The sequence below is a fragment of the Myripristis murdjan genome, chromosome 18, assembly GCF_902150065.1.
Source record: "Myripristis murdjan chromosome 18, fMyrMur1.1, whole genome shotgun sequence".
Lineage (NCBI taxonomy): Eukaryota > Metazoa > Chordata > Actinopteri > Holocentriformes > Holocentridae > Myripristis > Myripristis murdjan.
Genome location: NC_043997.1, coordinates 28,627,794 through 28,651,087, shown reverse-complemented (window position 1 = coordinate 28,651,087; position 23,294 = coordinate 28,627,794). Strand labels below are relative to the sequence as shown.

General features: G+C 43.4%; 1 protein-coding gene across 2 annotated transcripts in view; it reads left to right on the top strand.

The window, feature by feature from the left end:
* ablim2 (actin binding LIM protein family, member 2) overlaps positions 1 to 23,294 on the top strand; it is a 235,904-nt gene that overhangs the window by 34,642 nt on the left and 177,968 nt on the right. Inside the window, exon 1 of one of the 2 annotated variants that reach the window (XM_030075916.1) lies at positions 10,362 to 10,490. The exons of the other annotated variant lie outside the window; for it this stretch is intronic. Within the exon in view, the coding sequence (XP_029931776.1) occupies positions 10,475 to 10,490 (16 nt within the window). The 5' untranslated portion in view covers positions 10,362 to 10,474. Of the gene's footprint in view, positions 1 to 10,361; positions 10,491 to 23,294 lie in introns of those variants that run through there. 2 annotated transcript variants of the gene reach the window in all.

Here is a 23,294-nt window from a genome sequence, read left to right as displayed (position 1 = left end):
CTTTGAACGCTTCCCATTTTACTGAAGCACTGGTTTCATTTGTGTTTAAAGAAAAATAATCATCTATTTTCCCACCAAGAAACTTTACAAAATCTGGGTCCTGGAGCCATTTAGACTGAAAGCGAAATCTGGGAGGCGAGTTACATATATTAGATATTGGCAATATTAATGAAATTGGAGCATGGTCCGACAACAATATACTATCATACCAACAGTTCTCAATTTTTGATAATAAACCGGTGGAAATTAAAAAATAATCAATTCTTGAGTAAGTTTTGTATGTATTGGAAAAACATGAGTAGTCTTTTTTATTGGGGTTGAGATACCTCCAAATATCAATTAAATTAAAATCAACCATGAATTTCTGAATAATTTTCCTGGTTTGTTGGTGTGAAATGTCGAAGCCTGTAGACCGATCGCACACCGGATCAAGCACACAATTGAAATCTCCACCAATTATGTAATGACCAGGATATGATGATATGGAGAGAAAAAGATTTTGATAGAAAACAGGATCATCACCATTAGGTGCATAAATACATATTAGGTTGATGTGAGTGGATACTATGGTACCATTAAGTATAATGTATCTTCCTGATGGATCTATGTATTTATTCTTCAACCGAAAGGGTACTGATTTGTGAACTAGTACCATCACCCCTCTAGCATGGGAAGTAAAGAAAGCTGAATAAATTTGTCCCGGCCATCTTTTTTCCACTCTACTAACATCTTTTGGTACCAAATGAGTCTCCTGTATGAAATTTATATTGGATTTCATTTGTTTGATCCTGCCCAAAACCTGTTTAAGTTTTACCAAGCTGTTCAGTCCTCTTACATTCCAGCTAGAGATTTTTAACTCTGATCCCTTAAACATAATGATATGAAACAGCTTTTTTGGTTGTACATTAGGATTTCCTGACCAAAAAAGAAAATAAAATAAAAGTAGAAGTTAAAAGCAAAACACCGAGATCTCAATCCCTCCCCATAAACTCTCATGTACTTCCCCAAACGAAGCACAAAAAGAACACCCAAAAAGTTACAAACTTTGGTTATGCAGAACGTTTGATCCACACTATGAGGAGCAACGTAATTGAACTGACTCATTTTAGGTCTGCTAACATAATAAGTACAAATAAACCGTTGGCTCTCAATACTTAAATTAAATGGGAAAAAGAGAAAGTAAAATATTTGCATTAGCCACTTTCCTCTACCATGATAGGTTAATAAGTTTGGTACACTGATATATAGAAAATGAACTAAAATGTAGCGAAGAAAGAAAAGAGAAAAGGGGTCTTTACTGTCCCTTATAAGATCCTTGCTTTACCTCTTAACCGTCTAATGTCCTCTAAGCTGCAGCAGAAAGGGGCAAAGTCAGTGAAGTGAGTACAGTGTACTTTTCAGTTCTGAAGTCGCGGAGATCCTGAAGTTTGCATCTTACGGAGATAATCCTCTGCTTCTGCAACAGACTTGAACGTCAGGCGCTGTCCATCGTGAGTGATTACCAGATGAGCAGGATAGAGCAAGCCGTAGCGAATATTCATGGCACGGAACTTGGCCTTGACCCCGTCGTATTCACGTTGCTGCTGGCGGGTTTCAGCCGATAGGTCCGGGAAGAAGCTGACCCGTTGGTTTTCGTATCGCACCTCTTTCATTTTCCTGGCCGCTCTCAGCGTCTTCTCACGGTCTTTGTAGTTCAGGAATTTCATGACAATCGGTCGGGGCGCCGAGGACCGCATAGGGTTGACTTGGCCTATCCGATGTGCGCGTTCGATGACAGGGGTGGGGGTGAGAGTATCACCCAGAGCCTTGGGAAGCCAGTTTTCCAAAAAGCTGCACATGTCAGGACCCTCAGTTTTTTCTGGGAGGCCAACTAGTCTCAAGTTGGAGCGTCTCCCTCGGTCTTCTTGATCTTGCACTTTATTTCTTAGTATCTCCATCTTTCCTTCCAGTTGTTCGACCTTTTGCTGGAGGACTGTTACATCTTCCTCCGCTTGTGAAATCCTGTCCTCCGCCTCCCCGATTCTCTTTGAGTGCGACAGTAAATCCGCTCTGAGGCCATTGATTGCTTCCAGCATGTCGGTTGTTTGCTTGGTAAAATCTTCCTTCAGTGAACGAATCGCACTCAGTATGTCACTGTTTGAAGGCCCTGTAGCATTAGCTTCGTCCCGGTCCTGGTCAACAACGTTGCTAGCGGAGCTTGTGGCGTCGCTCGTGGAACTGTTTTGTACCGTTGTTTTTGATGGCTGAGGACCGAGTTTGGAAATTTTTGGTGGCATAGTTTCTAGCAAAGCCTTTTCCTGACTTAAAAAGTGAATTGACGTGAGCCGTCAGTCGTTGTAAAGGACTTTTACAGAAAAGTTAGCATAGAGCCAAGAAGTTGCGACTTGTCAGCGAGACGCCATAACCGGAAGTCGTTTAAATACCAATTCTAATTGAACCAGGAAATTTATTGGTCGATTCATGGATCAAACACCTGTTGTGAATTTTGCCGTTAAGCTCCTTGTTAGAGAACAGCAACTTGTGCAAAAGGTACTGAAAAACTGAACAGCTGGACATGTGCATTCAAAGGTTTACAGAAGGTCACATTAAGTTAACCTGTAAAGGTTATAATGCATTTTAGGTTCATCCTGAAATTTCACCCGAAAGCCGAATATCCCTAACTTTTTGTGAGTAGTGTCTATACACTATATTGCCAAAAGTATTCGCTCATCTATCCAAATCATTGAATTCAGGTGTTCCAATCACTTCCATGACCACAGGTGTATAAAATCAAGCACCTAGGCATGCAGACTACTTCTACAAACATTTGTGAAAGAATGGGTCGCTCTCAGGAGCTCAGTGAATTCCAGCATGGTGCTGTAATAGTAATGTAATAGGATGCCACCTGTGCAGTAAGTCCAGTTGTGAAACTTCCTCGCTACTAAATATTCCACAATCAACTGTTAGTGGTACTATAACAAAGTAGAAGCGATTGGGAATGACAGCAACTCAGCCACGGAGTGGTAGGCCACATAAAATCACAGAGCGGGGTCAGCGGATGCTGAGACGCATAGTGTGCAGAGGACGCCAACTTTCTGCAGAGTCAATAGCTACAGACCTCCAAACTTAATGTGATCTTCAGATTAGCTCAAGAGCAGTGCGTAGAGAGCTTCATGGAATGGGTTTCCATGGCCGAGCAGCTGCATCCAAGCCTTACATCACCAAGCACAATGCAAAGCATCGGATGCAGCGGTGTAAAGCACACCGCCACTGGACTCTAGAGCAGTGGACACGTGTTCTCTGCAGTGACGAGTCACGCTTCTCCGTCTGGCAATCTGATGGACGAGTCTGGGTTTGGTGGTTGCCAAGAGAACGGTACTTGTCTGACTGCATTGTGCCAAGTGTAAAGTTTGGTGGAGGGGGGATTATGGTGTGGGCTTGTTTTTCGGACGTTGGGCTCGGCCCCTTAGTTCCAGTGAAAGGAACTCTTAATGCTTCAGCATACAAAGACATTTTGGACAATTTCATGCTCCCAACTTTGTGGGAACAGTTTGGAGATGGCCCTTCCAACACGACTGCGCACCAGTGCACAAAGCAAGGTCCATAAAGACATTGATGAGCGAGTTTGGTGTGGAAGAACTTGACTGGCCTGCACAGAGTCCTGACCTCAACCCGAGAGAACACCTTTGGGATGAATTAGAGCGGAGACTGCGAGCCAGGCCTTCTTGTTCAACATCAGTGTTTGACCTCACAAATGCACTTCTGGAAGAATGGTCAAAAATTCCCATAAACACACTCCTAAACCTTGTGGAAAGCCTTCCTAGAAGAGTTGAAGCTGTTATAGCTGCAAAGGATGGGCCCACATCATATTAAATCCTATGGTTTAAGAATGGGATGTCACTCATGTTCATATGTGTGTGAAGGCAGCCGAGCGAATACTTTTGGCAATATAGTGTATATACAAGGATACAAGGAAGTTTATTTGTCATTATACAACAGGTTGAATAATGAAATTAAAGTGTGGTTCCCTCTTGATTGATTAATTGATTGATTGTGTAGAAAATAGAATTATTAAGCCTGGAGGAGTTCAGATGGTGCATTTAGTAGTGTCACAGCCTGAGGGAAGAAGGCTGTGACAGGCTCTGCGCAGGCACCTCACCTCCCCGATATCACTGATGCTTGGTAGATGGGTGCCAATGATGTTTTGGGCAGTTTTAATCACTCGTTGCAGAGTCTTCCTGTCCTGGGCCGTGCACATCCCATGCCAGTTTGTGATGTTTCCAGCCAGGATGCTTTCAATCGCTCCTTTGTAGAAGCTGACAAGAACTTGGCGTGGGAATTTTGCTTTCTTAAGTTTCCTTAAGAAATACAGCGGTTTCTGAGCTTTTTTAACCAGGGCAGAGATATGTGAAGTCCATGTCAGGTTCTCTGTTATGTTGATTCCCAGGAACTTAAAACTGCTCACTTGCTCCACCTCAGCTCCATTGATGTAGACTGGGTTGTGAGTCTTTGCCTCCTTTTTTCTAAAACCAACTATCAGCTCTTTGGTTTTGCTGACGTTGAGCAGTAGGTTGTTTTGTTGGAAATCCGGCCGATGATGGTGGTGTCATCCACAAACTTCACAATTGAGTTCTCTCCATGTCGGGGGTTGCAGTCATGGGTGTACAGTGTGAACAGGAGGGGCTGAGCAAACAGCCCTGGGGGGCTCCGGTGTTGATCACTAGAGTGGAGGAGGAGAGACTGCCAGTCCGAACTGACTGGGGTCTGTTTGTGAGGAAGTCCAGTATCCAGTTGCAGAGGGTGGTACTGATGCCCAGAGTGTTCAGTTTTCCAATCAGCTTCATGGGGGAGATTGTGTTGAAAGCTGAGCTGAAATCAACAAACAGCATTCTGATATAGGTGCTGCTTTTCTCCAGGTGAGTGAAGACTGAGTGGAGAGCAGTGGAGATGGCATCCTCTGTGGATCTGTTGGTTCTGAATGCAAACTGCTGAGGGTCCAGACTGGCAGGGATGTTGTTCTTTATGTGCTGGAGAACCAGTTTCTCAAAGCACTTCATCAGGATGGGGGTGAGTGCCACAGGGCGGTAGTCATTTAGATTAGACACTGCAGACTTTTTAGGCACAGGGATGATGGTGGCTGTCTTGCAGGTGGGAACACTCTCCTGTGACAGCGATATGTTGAAAATGTCGGTAATGACATCTACTAGCTGGTTGGCACATGTTTTTAGTACACGGCCAGGGATGTTGTCAGGCCCAGCAGCTTTACTCATATTCACTTTCAGCAGGACTTTCCTCACATCCACTGTGGATACTGACAGTGGCCGGTCCTCTGGAGGCGGAGTAGACTTTACAGCTGACTCTCTGTTGAGGAGGTCAAAGCGAGCATAAAATGTGTTTAGCTTATCTGTTAACGTGGCCTCACACATGATGGGAGCGCTCCTGCTTTTGTAGCCTGTCACACTTTTGACCGCCTGCCACAAGTCTTTGCTGTTGTTGGTGTTGAGGTCTCTCTCCAGTCTCTGCTGATGCCTTCGCTTTGCCTCTTTGATGCCAGCTTTCAGTTTTGCTCTGGCGGTGTTGTAGGCTTCTTTGTCACCTGACTTAAAGGCACCTTTTTGGCTCTACATTGAGCTCTCACCTCTCCATTCATCCAGGCTTTCTCATTAGGGAATGATTTAACTGTCCTTATTTTTACCACATCATCAGGTCTGACTGGCCAAAATGAGGACGAGAGAGGGCTCTGTAGCTGCCAGGAACATTGGTGTAGACATGGTCCAGTGTGTTGTTTCCTCTGGTGGGGATGTGGACGTGCTGGTGGAATCTTGGCAGAACAGTTCTGAGGTCTGTTTGATTAAAATCCCCAGCAATAATAATAACAGCATCTGGCTGTTTTGCCATTTGACTGCTGATGACCTCATACAATTCCAGGAGTGCATTTTTTGAATTTGCAGCCAGTGGAATGTAAACAGCAGCAACAAACACACTGGTGAATTCTCTAGGCAGGTAATATGGCCGACATCTCAGCAGGAAAAACTCAATGTCAGGTGAACATTTTCCATCCACTCTGACTGCACCTGAGCACCAAGCATCATTGATGTACACACAGAGCCCGCCCCCTCTCGTCTTACCGGAGTCTTGTGTTCTGTCGGCCCAGAACAGGCTCCGCCCGTCCAGTGCTAAAGCCTCATCCGGTATGTTTTCATGGAGCCACGTCTCTGTCAGGATGAGAGCGCCGCGGTTTCTGATCTCTCCCTGCTGGGTCAGCCTGAGCCTTATCTCGTCCATTTTATTTTTCTGCGACCGGACTTTTGTCAGGAGTAGGCTGGGTAGCGGGACAGCCTTGGGTCCAAGCCTACTCAGCCTGTGTCTTACCCCGGCTCGTTTCCCTCTCCTCTTGGGTCGACTACACCGCTTGCGATGACGTCTGATCTGAATGTTTTGGTTGTTGGATCTTGAGATGCCGAGAGCATCAAGGTCCGCGGCACTCAGTGCAATTTTTGCACTTCCTTTTCTGATATTGAGGAGTGTATTACTGTCATAAGTAATACACCCACAAGTGATATGATTCTCAGCAATAAAAATGGAAGAATCGCTCCTCTTTTTGCTGAAATTGAGGGAGCCACCAGCTGCTGCATGCATGTGCGCCGCCGTTGCCATGGATACACACACACACACACACACACACACATATATATATATATATATATATATATATATATATGTGTGTGTGTGTGTGTGTGTGTGTGTGTGTGTGTGTGTGTGTGTATATGTGTGATGTGTGTGTGTGTGTATATATACAGTACAGGCCAAAAGTTTGGACACACCTTCTCATTCAATGCGTTTTCTTTATTTTCATGACTATTTACATTGCAGATTCTCACTGAAGGAATCAAAACTATGAATGAACACATGTGGAGTTATGTACTTAACAAAAAAAAGGTGAAATAACTGAAAACATGTTTTATATTCTAGTTTCTTCAAAATAGCCACCCTTTGCTCTGATTACTGCTTTGCACACTCTTGGCATTCTCTCGATGAGCTTCAAGAGGTAGTCACCTGAAATGGTTTTCACTTCACAGGTGTGCCTTATCAGGGTTAATTAGTGGAATTTCTTGCTTTATCAATGGGGTTGGGACCATCAGTTGTGTTGTGCAGAAGTCAGGTTACTACACAGCCGACAGCCTTATTGGACAACTGTTGAAATTCATATTATAGCAAGAACCAATCAGCTAACTAAAGAAAAACGAGTGGCCATCATTACTTTAAGAAATGAAGGTCAGTCCGTCCGGAAAATTGCAAAACTTTAAATGTGTCCCCAAGTGGAGTCGCAAAAACCATCAAGCGCTACAACGAAACTGGCACACATGAGGACCGACCCAGGAAAGGAAGACCAAGAGTCACCTCTGCTTCTGAGGACAAGTTCATCCGAGTCACCAGCCTCAGAAATCGCAAGTTAACAGCAGCTCAGATCAGAGACCAGATAAATGCGACACAGAGTTCTAGCAGCAGACCCATCTCTAGAACAACTGTTAAGAGGAGACTGCGCCAATCAGGCCTTCATGGTCAAATAGCTGCTAGGAAACCACTGTTAAGGAGAGGCAACAAGCAGAAGAGATTTGTTTGGGCCAAGAAACACAAAGAATGGACATTAGATCAGTGGAAATCTGTGCTTTGGTCTGATGAGTCCAAATTTGAGATCTTTGGTTCCAACTGCCGTGTCTTTGTGAGACACAAAAGGTGAACGGATGGATTCCACATGCCTGGTTCCCACTGTGAAGCATGGAGGAGGAGGTGTGATGGTGTGGGGGTGTTTTGCTGGTGACACTGTTGGGGATTTATTCAAAATTGAAGGCACACTGAACCAGCATGGCTACCACAGCATCCTGCAGCGACATGCCATCCCATCCGGTTTGCGTTTAGTTGGATGATCATTTATTTTTTAACAGGACAATGACCCCAAACACACCTCCAGGCTGTGTAAGGGCTATCTGACCAAGAAGGAGAGTGATGGAGTGCTGCGGCAGATGACCTGGCCTCCACAGTCACCAGCCCTGAACCCAATGGAGAATGTTTGGGGTGAGCTGGACCGCAGAGTGAAGGCAAAGGGGCCAACAAGTGCTCAGCATCTCTGGGAACTCCTTCAAGACTGTTGGAAAACCATTTCAGGTGACTACCTCTTGAAGCTCATCGAGAGAATGCCAAGAGTGTGCAAAGCAGTAATCAGAGCAAAGTTTACAATATAAACAGATGATAGATAGCAGCAAGCAATATATACACTATAAGCAGGGGCGGTAGTTAAGGTGCTGAGAAGAAGGAAGAATGTGCATATAGTAAGAGTTATTTCCTCCGGGTGGAGTTAAAAAGCCACATGGCGTGGGAGAGGAATGATGTTTGTCCAGTCGTGAGGTGTCCCTCTTCTTGATGCTACCTCCCCAGCACACAACCGCATAGAAGAGGGCGCTCTCCACAACACTCTGGTAGAACATCAGCAGCAGTTTTTTGCAGATGTTGAAGGACGCCAGCCTTCTGAGGAAGTACAGTCGGCTCTGTCCTTTCCTGCACAGAGCCTCCGTGTTGGCCGTCCAGTCCAGTTTCTCATCCAGCTGCACTCCCAGGTATTTATAGGTCTGCACCATTTCCACACAGGCACCGTTGATGCTTACGGGCTCCGGGTGAGGCCTGGTCCTCCTGAAGTCCACCACCATTTCTTTTGTCTTGGAGGTGTTCAAGTGGAGGTGGTTTGAACCGCACCATGCTACAAAGTCCTGGATGAGTTTCCTCTACTCCTCCTCCTGTCCACCGCTGATACATCCCACGACGGCCGTGTCGTCCGCGAACTTCTGCACGTGGCAGGACTCCGAGTTGTACTGGAAGTCCGACAATTAACTTGTCAATTAACTCAGTGAGATAAAGTCTTGTCCTGCATGCCAGAAACTGTGAGTTCAAGCCTCAACTGATGCAAAATGCAAATTAAAACACCACCTTTCTTTTCATCTTCCTATTCTCCACTTGTTGCTCAGAATTGCCTAAAAAATTTACATTCATGGATATGAAACTTAGTAAAAAGTAAAATTAAATTAACAGACCCTAACCCTAGTTAACAAACCCACTGTAGCGTTTCTGAATCATAAATGATGATGCATCCTACTTATGTTAGCTAATATTAGGTAGCAAGCAAAGCACAAAACAAAAAACAAAACAAAACAAAACACATTAGTAGGCTAAGTAAGTTAGCTTAGCTAATAACCAAAGCTAGCCATGCAATCAAGGTGGGCTTCTGGTGAACTTATGTTATGCTTAATATTTCAGATTCAATAAACAATAACATACCTTTATCCCTCACCATTTTTTGCCTTTTCCAATCTTCTCTTTTTTGGCCCTTTAGCGGCACTCCTTCATTTCTGTTTAGGACACATGTTGCAGCTGTAATCAAGGTGTAATACAGGTACCGTGGCCCCTTTAAGGGACAGTACAGTGCGCTATGTGCTGCGCAGTGGCTGCGCAGTCGGGAGTATATGTGTGTGTGTTGGTAAAGCTGGCGACCGGGGCCAAGCGTGTTGGAAAGATAGCTGCAAATGAGAAGAAATAAGGTGTGTGCCCTTAGAGCTTTTGTCAGAAAAATAAATGCGGGAACTCCTCAAGACTAAAGCCCAGTTTGTGTGTGTTACTTGGTGTAGAAAGTAGAAACACAGAGTCGCAGTGCGTGTGTGGCCCCTCTGGTGGTTGTGGCCCTAAGCAACCGCATAGCACATTTATGCCACGGGCCCACTCTGTTTGGATCTTTTGAAATCCTTGGGTCTCCACTAGAATCTCAAATAATGTTCTGTGAGTTTGAACAAAGCTTGACAAGTGGGATTGGCAAGTTTAATAATCCCTAATAAGACAAATATGATGATACAAATAATTGGTAGTATTTAATTACAATTCCATACTTAATAACACAGTGAAGTTACTGGGGCCATCTTCACAGACCTCTGGGGGTTCTGGGGGAACCAGTGGGCTTGGATGGGGAGGACTGGGAAACGCCCAGTGATAGATTAGTAGGAGGTGGTGTGAGTCTCTCTGAGATCCAGAAGCTTCTATTTATAACAGATAGCTGCAATACCTCCAACATAACTCTGAGAGGTGGGAGAGACACACACACACACACACACACACACACACACACAAACACCCAGAGAGAGAGAGAGAGAGAGAGAGAGAGAGAGAGAGAGAGAGAGAGAGAGAGAGAGAGAGAGAGAGAGAGAGAGAGAGAGAGAGAGAGAGAGAGAGTCATATGACCTGCAGCTCATTCCAGAGATAGTGACAGACAGAGTGTTCTTGTGCTCCTGTTTCCCATCTATTATTACACCAGAGCTGCAGTGAGTGTAGAGGATGTGTAGCAACGTCCTCAGAAACCTGTGAGAAGATTTTGGATATCCTTCATAACTACTGTTAAAGGACATAAAAACATACAGTATCTCACAATCAGGAAAAGAAGACAACCTGTGTAACAATGCCAGAGGAGAAAGGTAATAACCTTTAATAACCTGTATTAACTGTGTGTTGTGTCTTCACCTGGTAGAGAGAGTTAAAATAGACTTTGTGGCTAATGATCTACCTTTGTTGACCTGGTCTCACCATTTACATTTTAACATGGTTTGTAAGTTCAGGTAATTGTCCTGTATTTAAAAAAAAAAAAAAAAAAAAAAAAAAAAAAAAAATATATATATATATATATATATATATATATATATATGTACATACACATATATATATATATATATATATATATATATATATATATATATATATATATATATGGCTGCAAATGGGCCCCCTATTATGTAATAACCACAGTTGCCTTAGCAGTCTTTAGTCATGTATTTGAATGTGAGGCAGTGGTACCGCTTTCAGAAGGTGGGTGAATGCTGCTACTGCAGGATTATATGCTGCTTGCCTGCTTGCAACATCTCTGGCAACAGCAGTGTTGTTCTGGGCCCTGGCCTGGGAGTCTAGCCATGTGGGCCAGCTACCAACGCTGGTAGCCAGGACCTTAGAGGAAATCACTTTGCTATTTCTATTGTGACTTGCAGTATGAATGTAATGCCCTTCAATAAGTTTAGAGTGATCCAATTGTACTTTATAAAACTAGTTTTAAAAGAGGGGTCAGGGGACCAGTAGTCATTGAGGGTATTCCAAGGGGTCCTTGGCAAATGAGGAATAGTTTAGTTTCAATTTATTTATTTATTTAATAGGTGGTGTAGGTTCATTATGTCCTAAGTAAATTACCGTAACGTTTTTTCTTTTTACGGACAATTTTTAGAATAACAAAAGTTTTACCTTCTTGACAGTTTCGGCGTGAATCTTCCGCCTTCATCAGAAGCGTCACCAGAATGTTAGATGGTGACGTGCCTTATCAGCTGGTGTTACTGAGGCGTGACCTTTCTGTCAAATTTGACAGGTCGGTCACGCCTCCTGCTGTCAGTTCGCCTCCCTAGGACTGCGGATTAAAAAACATGCAAGCAGGACAATGAACCGGGACGAGGGAGCATATATGCTGTCGCACACCTGGGCCGCAGTCCTAGGGAGGCGAACTGACAGCAGGAGGCGTGACCGACCTGTCAAATTTGACAGACAGGTCACGCCTCCGTAATACCAGCTGATAAGGCACGTCACCATCTAACATTCTGGTGACGCTTCTGATGAAGGCGGAAGATTCACGCCGAAACTGTCAAAAAGGTAAAACTTTTGTTATTCTAAAAATTGTCCGTAAAAAGAAAAAAACGTTACGGTTATTTATTTAATGTTTAAAGGTTTTTTTTTGTTTGTTTTTTTTTGCCATTTCTTCTTTATTTGATAGTTACAATAGAGAATGACAGGACAGGCAGGGGGGAGAAAGCAGATGACATGCTGCAAAGGACGTGGGCTTGGATTCAAACTCAGGACGCTTCGGTCAGGACTCAACATTAACAAGTGGTATGCACTCTGTGAGCTACCGGGGAACCCATAGTTTCACTGTAATTTTAAAGCTTTCAATTAAATTTATAAGCATTCGATAAGCAGATGAGCAAGAAATTCCCCCCGAATTTGCAGGGAAATTATTATTAAAGGCCCCATGGCATGGAAAATGCAATTTTCGTTGTTTTTGCGTGATAGGGAAGGTCTTGGGGCCACATAAATACTGTCCCATGCATTAAACCTGTGACAAATGGAGAAGTGCACACAGCCCATTTTTTGAAACTCTCCCTGTAAAACGAGCGGATTGCACTTCCGTTACTTCATGATGTTATGAAGACGGTGACTCTGCCACAGCCCGCCTCTGCTCCCCAGGCAACAAGCTCCCAAGCTTGCGAACTTAGCCAGTCCACCTCCGCTCCCCAGGCAACAAGCTCACAAGCTAGTGAACTTAGCCAGTCCGACTCCGCTCCCCGGCCAACAAGCTCACAACCTAGCGAACTCAGCCTGTCTGCCTCCGCTCCCCAGGCAACAAGCTCACACACAAATATTCGTTACAACTAAAAACGCCAGAGTTTGAACCATCGGTGTTTGCTAAATTTTCAAGTAGGTAGAATATTGAATGCAGTGTAGCCTTGCATCTTATTGAGTGGATAGTGACTAAGACTGTTGTTCCGTCAATAGAGTTTTCACATTCATTTTTGCAAAAACACATTACCTTTTACCAGACATTATTATTATTTTGATTAGCATTACTCTGTACTGTGACATTTGCTTGTTCATGTTACAACATATTTAACAAACATTACTTACCATTCTGAAACATCCTGTAATAAATGGATTTGAGGTGGTTCGGTGTCTTCTGCCGTTTGTGATTCAGGATCTGAGTCAGGCTCAAACATGTACGGCCGTACAACAGCACGCTCAGCGGTGGCCATGACAATCTTATAGATCTATATAAGATGATAATTCCTGTTTACTGGTTAGCGCTGTTTAGCAACGTAGGTTTCAGGTACTTGCCTGCGATTGGCCCAACCGTATGTCACTCAGAAAACAGGCAGCCAATCAGTTGAGAGATGCTGATTCTCTCCTCTGATTGGCTAAACGAACCGTGCCAACAGAGCTCCGGGGGAAAGGCAAAAGCGAGGAGCTGTAAAACTATATTTAGCTGACCACAGGTACTCAAAACCACAAATACATCCTGCTGGGGATATCAGCGGTTAAAATAAAACCCTGGAAAAGTGTACAGCAAGGGGCCTTTAACATGACAAGAAAGAAAATGGCCAGAAATTAATAATGTTCCTGGCAATTTTTTGCTGATGTGGTTGATTCACTTAGACATCACTACAACATAAAAATATGTACAAGTAATTATTTTAACAATATATTTTCAACTCACTGCTATTAATTTATTTGACAAGTATGACATCTAGACAATTCTATCATAAACACAAACGAAAATATCTTTTCATATGAGCGTCCTGAGGGCAAAATCATTTCAAGTGGGGGTCAGGCGCTTAATGAGAATCAGTTTGGGTCTTTACATCATGAAAGAGTTAGAAAACACATGTTTTATAGCAACTGTATCTACAGTGGTGTCACTATGACATTCACTGGACATATAAGTCCACTGAACCAGTGGTGGCCAACAGTGGGTTGAAATATTTTTTGGAATGCTTTTCTCCTTTGGTATGTCTATAATATTCCTATAGGGACTTACAGTCCACCTGTGTTATTCAATATGAAAAGCTATTTTTGTCTCTCATGGTATTGCATGTCTGTGGTACTCAGTAGTTAGTTTATTGTGACCTCATGGTTTGTTTGTTTTTTAGCTGTTTGGTTTTCCTATAATACTGCTATAATATATAGGGCCTTGTGATATGTCATTGGTACTAAATAGTGAGTTTTATAATGGCCCTGTTGTGCTTTATTGTGTATTTTCTTTAGTATTCCCATAATTTTCCTGCAGTGACTGAACTGAACTGAATGATTGCAGACCAGCATGCTGCACAGTGTGGCTCATGGTAGTGGGATACAGTACCACACTGTCGTACTGTATGCCACAACAACCACCCACTTCCCCCACCCCCTATAACTATGTTTTGTTTAAAGCAGGGAGGTGTGGACTGTGATCACAATGTGGTGAGGCTTATAAAGTTAGTGGTGAGGACAGACAGGCAATGCACATATTCAGCTGGTCCCACATTTCTACACACACATAAACATCAAAAGACACATACACACAAACAGCCCTGACATGCTTGCAACTCACACATATTTATTTATTATCTATTAATTTATATTTATGTTATTATTGTTATTATTATGTTACTACCATAAAGTAGTTTTCCTAATGGAAATGTACCAAGTTTATTGAAGACAATACATACAGTGCATTCAGAAAGTATTCAGACCCCCTTCGCTTTTTTCACTTTTGTTATGTTGCAGCCTGATGCTACAATCGTTAAATTAATTTTTTCTCTCATTAATCTACACTCACTACCCCATAATGACAAAGTGAAAACAGAATTGTAGAATTTTTTGTAAATTTATTAAAAAGAAAAAACTGAAATATCACATAGACATAAGTATTCAGACCCTTTACTCAGTACTTAGTTGAAGCACCTTTGGCAGCAATTACAGCCTCAAGTCTTTTTGGGTATGATGCAACAAGCTTTGCACATCTGGATTGGGAGATTTTTTGCCATTCTTCTTTGCAAATCCTCTTAAGCGCGGTCAGGTTTGATGGGGAGTGTCAGTGGACAGCCATTTTCAGGTCTCTCGAGAGATGTTGGACAGGGTTCAAGTCAGAGCCCTGACTTAAACCCTGTTCAAGTCAGGGCTCTAGGACCACTCTAGGACATTCACAGAGTTGTCCCTAAGCCACTCCTGTGTTGTCTTGGCTGTGTACTTAGGGTCACTGTCATGTTGGAAGGTGAACTTTCGGAACAGGTTTTCATTGAGGATAACTCTGTACTTTGCTCCATTCAGCTTTCCCTCAACCCTGACCAGACTCCCGATCCCTGCTGCTGAAACAGCCCCACAGCATAATGCTGCCACCACCATGCTTCACTGATGGGATGGTATTGGGCAGGTGATGAGCGCTGCCTGGTTTCCTCTAGACATAATGTTTGGAATTGAGGTCAAACAGTTCAATCTTGGTTTCATCCGACCAGAGAATCTTGTTTCTCACAGTCAGAGTCCTTCAGGCGCTTTTTTGCAAACTCCAAGCAGGCTTTCATGTGTTTTCCACTGAGGACAGGCTTCCGTCTACCCACTCTGCCATAAAGCCCAGATCGATGGAGGGCCCCAGTGATGATTTTCCTTCTGGAGCTTTGTCCCATCTCCACACAGGATCTCTGGAGCTCAGTCAGTGACCATTGGGTTCTTGGTAACCTTTCTTACTAAGGTCCTTCTCCCACGATTGCTCAGTTTGGCCGGGCGACCAACTCATTTCTGGTTGTGCCAAACTTCTTCCATTTGAGAATTATGGAGGCCACTGTGCTCTTGGGAACCTTCAGTGCAGCAGAATTGTTTTTGTAGCCTTCCCCAGATCTGTGCCTTGCAACAATCCTGTATCTGAGCTCTGCAGGCAGTCTCTTTGACCTCATGGCTTGGTTTTTGCTCTGATATACATTGTCAGCTGTGAGGCACTGTATAGAGACCTGTGTGCCTTTCCAAATCATGTCCAATCAATTTAATTTACCACAGGTGGACTCTAATTAAGGCGTAGAAACATCTTGGCAACCATCAAGAGAAATGGGAGGCACCTGAGCTAAATTTCAAGTGTTGTCTGAATACTTATGTCGATGTGATATTTCAGTTTTTCCTTTTAAGTAAATTTGCAAAAAAAAATCTAGTATTCTGTTTTCACTTTGTCATTATGGGGTACTTAGTGTAGATTAATGAGAGAAAAAAATGAATTTAAAAGATTGTGGCATCAGGCTGCAACATAACAAAAATGAAAAAAGTGAAGGGGGTCTGATTACTTTATGAATGCACTGTACATCATCCATGTGTCTCTGGTAGGTCACTGGCTGCACTGCACCATGCTAACATTTTGTGACATATGTAGTCCATGCTAATATCTAAGCAGGTAGCCAAGTAGGTATGGTGTACCACAAGGTATGGTGTATGGTAAAGTGTTAACATGAAAATTATCATACTACACTATGTATATTAAAGTAATAGCATGTAGATCACTATCACACAGCACTGAATATGCTCAATTGTTAGCATGGGTCATAATGGTTCTCTGGGAACACATAGATTATTAGTTCTTTATCTCACTCACACATGCACACATATACACACTCTACTTCAGGCTGCCTCTCAGTGTATCCAGGGTGTGTGATGTAAGGGTTGGCTGGTTGTCAGCAGTCACAGCGACGCCCATCACTATTCTGAACCAGCTGGTAAACAAACCACCCAGTTCCTGCCCTCACCAGGATCGTCAAAAACTATTTGGAGTCTCTCTGTTTAGTCTTGATGATAATGTGTAACACACCATATATCAATAAATCTGTAAGCCTTTTGCATAAGGTCGTGCTTCAGTGCACAGGCCAAGCCCGGAGTGGCTAATCGGGAGGACCGGGACATTGCCCGGTGGGCCGGTCTGATGTTTGGGCCGCGAGGGCCGGTGTTCAGTCATGGCAGTGGGTTGATCACCTATGCTGCTTACCGCTGTCCCTTGGCCGCCTCCGCCTCCACTGGCAGCTCTTTTTTTTTTTTTTTTTTTGCAGACGCACCCTGACGTAATGCGTCCGTGCACTCTGTCAGGGGTGTCTGAAAGATGGAAAATAGAAAGAGCAAGGGTGGCGCAGAGAATGCAAGAATTAAAAAGAGGAAAGCTCTGGAAACAGACGCAGCCAAATGTGCTAAAATTGGTAACTTTTTCACTAAAATGAGCTCGCGGTTTGAAACGACAAATGAGGACGATGAAACGGGTAAGGCAAGATGTTGAACTTTGCCTGCAAACCACCGTTCAAGTTAATTAATTATCAAGTCAATGAATTGTGTGGCACTGTGACATATAACATAACGTTAGGCTATATAATTTAAATAATAGTATGATGCGACGCCACATAACTGGGAAACTTTGTCTTGTAGCCCCTCAGAGTCAGAAACAAGATCCAGCACCAAGCACCAGCCATGAGCCCACATGTCCAGAGTGGGCAGGTAGGATTGCTCATTGAGTGAATATTATTAGAATTAATATAATGAAGAGTATGGTGTAGACCTGCTCTATATGAAAAGTGTCCTGAGATGCTAGATGATTCAGCACTACATTAATGAAACTGACCTGAATTGATCAGAAGGCTTTGTAAAAAAGGGGAGATTTGTGCTGAGTATTATGACAATTTTTAAAATGTGATTTAGAGGCAGAGCCAGGAGCCAGTAGTGATAAGGGGATTGCTCCTGTCAGTATGGAAGGAACAGGTGAGCTTTTGTAACAGAGTGTGTGAACAGGCAAGCATTAGTTCCAATATAACCACTTTCTATGCTCAAACAATAGTGACCCATTATATTTTTTGATTTTAATAATAATAGGTCGTGATCTAAAGTGGGCTGGTCTGAGGCATGAAACTCCAGGGCTGAAAATGAGTCCCACTCTGGCCCTGGAACAGGCTATTCTGAGGCCATGTTCAGACTGCAGGCATATCAGATTTCTTTCTCAAATCAGATCTTTAAGACAGACTGTCAGCACTGTTTCAAGTGATCAGATCGGATTTGTGTGGATTTGACACCACCGTTGTATATTGCGCTGCTATTGACATAAAGGACAATTTGAAATCCTATTTTAGCATCCAGAGTGTCTGGACTGAGACACATCTGTAGAAATCAAATTGGAATCACACTGACCACGTACAAATGTGGTTTGGATCTGATTTGCAAAAATCACATTTCATGCATTTTTTTGCTGTTGAGATCTACAATGAGTCTGGATATGCCAAACAATGGATTTGAGGCAGTTTGAAGAAGGTTATAGTGTCATCTTCCCCAGAAACACATTTTATAACCCTTAACTGCAGTAGCTGGGTAAAGACACCATCTTTCTGACACCATCTGGTATGAGTCGACAACAGAATCCACAGGTGTTGGTCTGTATTTAGGAGGCCCCTCATTCCCTCTGAGTTACAGTCACAAGTTTCTGTCAGCAGTGAACCACTATCCTGAAGCTGTATTCATTGTGATGGTTAATGGTGAAGGAAAACGAGTGTAGTGTAATACTGTGATGCTTCCCTCTACATCGCTGTAATAATGCAGTATTATCTTTCAAGTAAATTCTTAAATTATGTAGCAAAAAAACAGCCTCAGGATCATTTTAGTGCTACACTGACTGTTTCCGACTGTAATGAATAAAATGGTGCCTCTATTATATAAGTTTGGTGGAGCGGGTCGCATAGAAGGTGTAATACTTTACAGCACTATGTCACCACAACATTAGCTGGCTAGCTGTTCTCAATATAGTCATATAATCATGGCAGAGTTCAAGAAGCCCGAAGCAGATGTTGATGGAGGGTACAAGAGAGAGTGACCAAGCAAGAGGCAAGACTCAAGTAAAACTTGGACTGACTTTTAATCGTTGGTGAGAACTCTAGTGGAATTAGATAGATAAATATAAGAATTTCCCTGGTTGGGATCAATAAAGTATATCTATCTATCTATCTAGTGGAATTATTGCTCAACATCCATGCCAGCTTAAAGGATGAATGGAAGTATGTGGGCAGTTACAGTTACATAATTTGAAAAGAACATATTTATTTTCATACATAAAGTAAGCATAAATGTATAAAGTGGTGTATCAGGGCGACTGCAGGAGGAAAAAAAAATCCGGGGAGGGGTTAATAGCCTGAAAAAAAGTAAGAATTCTTGACATTAAAGTTGTAAATTTACGAGAAAAAAAGCTTTGATATTCTCTGCGGTTAAAATTAAAAAACTAACAAATTTATGAGAAGAAATCTCAAAAATTCTGAGATTAGAGTCATAAATCTATGAGAAAAAAACCTTGGAAAAACAGTTTTTCTTATAGGATTTAGTAACTAGGAAACCCTGGTAATTTTAACACAAACATACATTATTGTCATCAGCATCCAGACTTTAAGAGTAATCACTGTGACTTGGGCCCATTCAGAAGAAAACGGTATTGTGATTCTGGGTAGAATTTGATGAGGTCATCAACTGCAGGCGTGATACATGGCAAGAGGTAGTGTCTACAATGTGTGGCTGATCCAGTCTTGCAAAGTGAAGCCCTGTGGTACCTTGACCAAAAAAAAAAGCAGAAAATGCCAAATAAAGCAGAAAATGCCAAAAAAAAAAAAAAAAAAATCTTAAAAGAAAAAAAAATGAAATGCTGCTTTCACAAGTTCATTTTGGTTTCACTCGAAGCACCTGGTTACACTCCAGCTGAAACAACACTGGAAGCCACAACACAAGCCACAAGCCACAACATTGGGGCCAGATGGGCAGTGATGGGCGCATGCTCGTGCAGCGACCGGCAGCAAGTACGTCTGTGTCCGTGTCCGTGCTGTGTTTTAAGTGTTTTTCTTCAGTAACCCTGGCTCCAAATACAGTGGATCTGGCCTGATCAACAAGGTGGATCTGGCCTTGGTCTAAAATCTGACTGGGATGTGTGTATTTTAATGCACAATGGAGTTTACAGCGTGTTTTCTACTCCTGTGGTTGGCGTTTTGCTTCTCCTCCGGTCTACGACTGTCATATGATGAGCCGGCTCGGACTCAGTACAGCAGGGAATTTCTCCTGCAGTGGAGTGACCCCCCGTCAGTTCCACCACCGGACTTAATCTTTCCGAGCCTGGACTCCTTTTCTGATCATAAGGATGGCGATCAGAAAAACTTTAACATCCCGCCACGTAAAACGAGGAAGCGGGGCAGACGTGGCGGCTTACTCCAGCGCCTGCGGAGACAGACACTCTCTCGTTTTCCCCTACCGTCAATCATCCTCGCTAACGTACAGTCTCTCTGTAATAAGGTTGACGAGCTTCAAGCCCATGTCCGTTTCCAACATGAATTCAGAAACGCATGTTTGTTGGTGTTTACTGAAACTTGGCTCTCGGACAGAGACTCCAATGCGGAAATATCCATTGATGGATTTGGCGAGCCAGTCCGCCTAGACCGGGATCTCGTTGTCACTGGCAAATCACAAGGCGGGGGTGTGTGCCTGTATGTTAATGAACGCTGGTGCAAAACCGTTCTCGTCAGGGAAAGACTACTAAACACATTGAACTGCTGTCTGTTTCCCTGCGCCCCCACTATTTGCCCCGGGAATTTCCCCAATTATTGGTCACCATCGTGTATATCCACCCCAGAGCCAACGAGGAGGAAGCCTCGGAGTCTATACTAAAAGTGACCCAGAAGCTGCAGTCTCTATCTCCAGATGCTCCCGTCTTTGTCCTTGGTGACTTTAACCACTGCTCATTGAAAAGAACCCACAAAAACCTTTTTCAGTATGTCACCTGTTCTACCAGGCACAATAAGACTCTTGACCTGTGTTATGGTTCTGTGAAAGGAGCATATAAGTCCCTACCCCTCCCTCCACTGGGAGGGGCTGATCACAACTGCATGCAGCTTGTGCCAGCGTATCGCTCTGCCCTCAGGAGAGGCAAAATCATCACAAAACAGATCTATAACTGGACTGAGGATTCCAAATTGAGTTTGCAGGGCTGCTTAGAAAAAACGGACGGGGACATGTTCAAGGAATCATGCAGGGACATTGATGAGCTGACTGACGTGGTCAGTAGCTATGTGACTTTTTGTGAAGACTGTGTGATTCCAAAAATATCAGTGAAAATATTTCCAAACAGCAAACCCTGGGTCTCTAAACCACTGAAAAACCTGTTAAACAAAAAAAGAAAGGCATTCCGAGAAGAAAACCTTGCAGAACTGAACTTGCTCAAAAGGGAGATCAAGAATGAAATAAAAAAAGGTGAAAATGAACTATAAGTAGAGGCTGGAAAACGATCTCGCCAACAATAGACTGGGCTCTGCTTGGAATGGTTTAAAAACTATTGTTGGTTCTGAAACCAAGAGCAACAAGAAGGTGGCTCTTGCTGGTGTTAACTCTGATAATCAATTAGCAAATGAGTTCAATAAGTTTTACCTCAGGTTTGACTGCTTTGATTTTAGCAATGAGATTTTAAACCTGAAAAACAAATTATCCTGTCCTGGCCACGCTCCGTTTGATGTCTTCTCTGTGGCCAAATCTTTTAAACACTCTAAAGTTGGAAAAACCCCGGGCCCTGATAACATAAGTGGTCGACTTCTTTGTTCCTGTGCTTAACAATTAGCACCTATTTTTTTATTACATCTTCCAGCTCTCTTTTAATCAGCAGAGGGTACCTAGGTGCTGGAAGCAGTCTACAGTGATACCTGTGGCTAAAATCAATCACCCCAAAGTTTTTAATGACTTTAGACCCGTGGCTCTGACTTCCCTTGTTATGAAGTCCCTTGAAAAATTGATAAAGAGAGATCGTCTTACTAAGATTGAACACCTTCTTGACCCCTTACAGTTCGCCTACAGGGCTGGTCGTGGAGTTGAGGATGCCACTGCCACTTTATTAAACTGGGTTTTAAAACATCTTGAAGGCAACAAAAATCACGCAATGTTGCTATATGCAGACTTTTCATTTGCTTTTAACACTATCCAGCCCCACATTTTAATCAATAAACTTCTTAACAATTTTAATCTAGACTTTAACACTGTAGGCTGGATCCTGGATTTTTTAACCGCCAGAACACAGAGAGTGAGGGTGAATGGATGCATGTCGGGGGAGCTGTCATCTTCCACTTGGTCTCCCCAGGGCTGTGTCCTCTCCCCTCTCCTCTATATTCTTTATACTGATGATTGCCGTAGCTGGCATGAGAACAGATTCATGTTAAAATTTGCAGATGATTCTGTAATAGTCAGTCTCCTTAAGGACAACGAGTATTCCCATGGCTCTGTGGTTGATGATTTTGTGGACTGGTGTGACAAGGCCTTCCTGCAGTTAAATGTACAAAAAACTAAGGAAATGTGCATTGATTTCAGACAGAAGCCCCATAACCCCAACCAGAAAACCATTATCAAATGCCAGACAGTAGACACTGTTGTGAGCTACACTATATTACCAAAAGTATTCGCTCACCCATTCAAATGATCAGAATCAGGTGTCCTAATCACTTGGCCTGGCCACAGGTGTATAAAATCAAGCACTCAGGCATGCAGACTGTGAAACAAGACATTTGTGAAAGAATGGGCCGCTCTCAGGAGCTCAGTGAATTCCAGCGTGGAACTGTCATAGGATGCCACCTGTGCAACAAATCCAGTCGTGAAATTTCCTCGCTCCTAAATATTCCACAGTCAACTGTCAGCTCTATTATAACAAAATGGAAGCGTTTGGGAACAACAGCAACTCAGCCACAAAGTGGTAGGCCACGTAAAGTGACGGAGAGGGGTCAGCGGATGCTGAAGCGCATAGTGCAAAGAGGTCGCCGACTTTCTGCACAGTCAATTGCTACAGAGCTACAAACTTCATGTGACCTTCAGATTAGCCCAAGTACAGTACGCAGAGAGCTTCATGGAATGGGTTTCCATGGCCGAGCAGCTGCAGCCAAGCCACACATCACCAAGTGCAATGCAAAGCGTCGGATGCAATGGTGTAAAGCACGCCGCCACTGGCCTCTAGAGCAGTGGAGACGCGTTCTCTGGAGTGATGAATCACGCTTTTCCATCTGGCAATCTGATGGACGAGTCTGGGTTTGGAGGTTGCCAGGAGAACGGTACATTTCAGACTGCATTGTGCCGACTGTGAAATTTGGTGGAGGAGGAATTATGGTGTGGGGTTGTTTTTCAGGAGCTGGGCTTGGCCCCTTAGTTCCAGTGAAAGGAACTTTGAATGCTTCAGGATACCAAAACATTTTGGACAATTCCATGCTCCCAACCTTGTGGGAACAGTTTGGAGCGGGCCCCTTCCTCTTCCAACATGACTGTGCACCAGTGCACAAAGCAAGGTCCATAAAGACATGGATGACAGAGTCTGGTGTGGATGAACTTGACTGGCCTGCACAGAGTCCTGACCTGAACCCGATAGAACACCTTTGGGATGAATTAGAGCGGAGACTGAGAGCCAGGCCTTCTCGACCAACATCAGTGTGTGACCTCACCAATGTGCTTTTGGAAGAATGGTCAAAAATTCCTATAAACACTCTCCTCAACCTTGTGGACAGTCTTCCCAGAAGAGTTGAAGCTGTAATAGCTGCAAAAGGTGGACCGACATCATATTGAACTCTATGGGTTAGGAATGGGATGGCACTTCAGTTCATAGTATGAGTAAAGGCAGGTGAGCGAATACTTTTGGTAATATAGTGTATAAATATCTT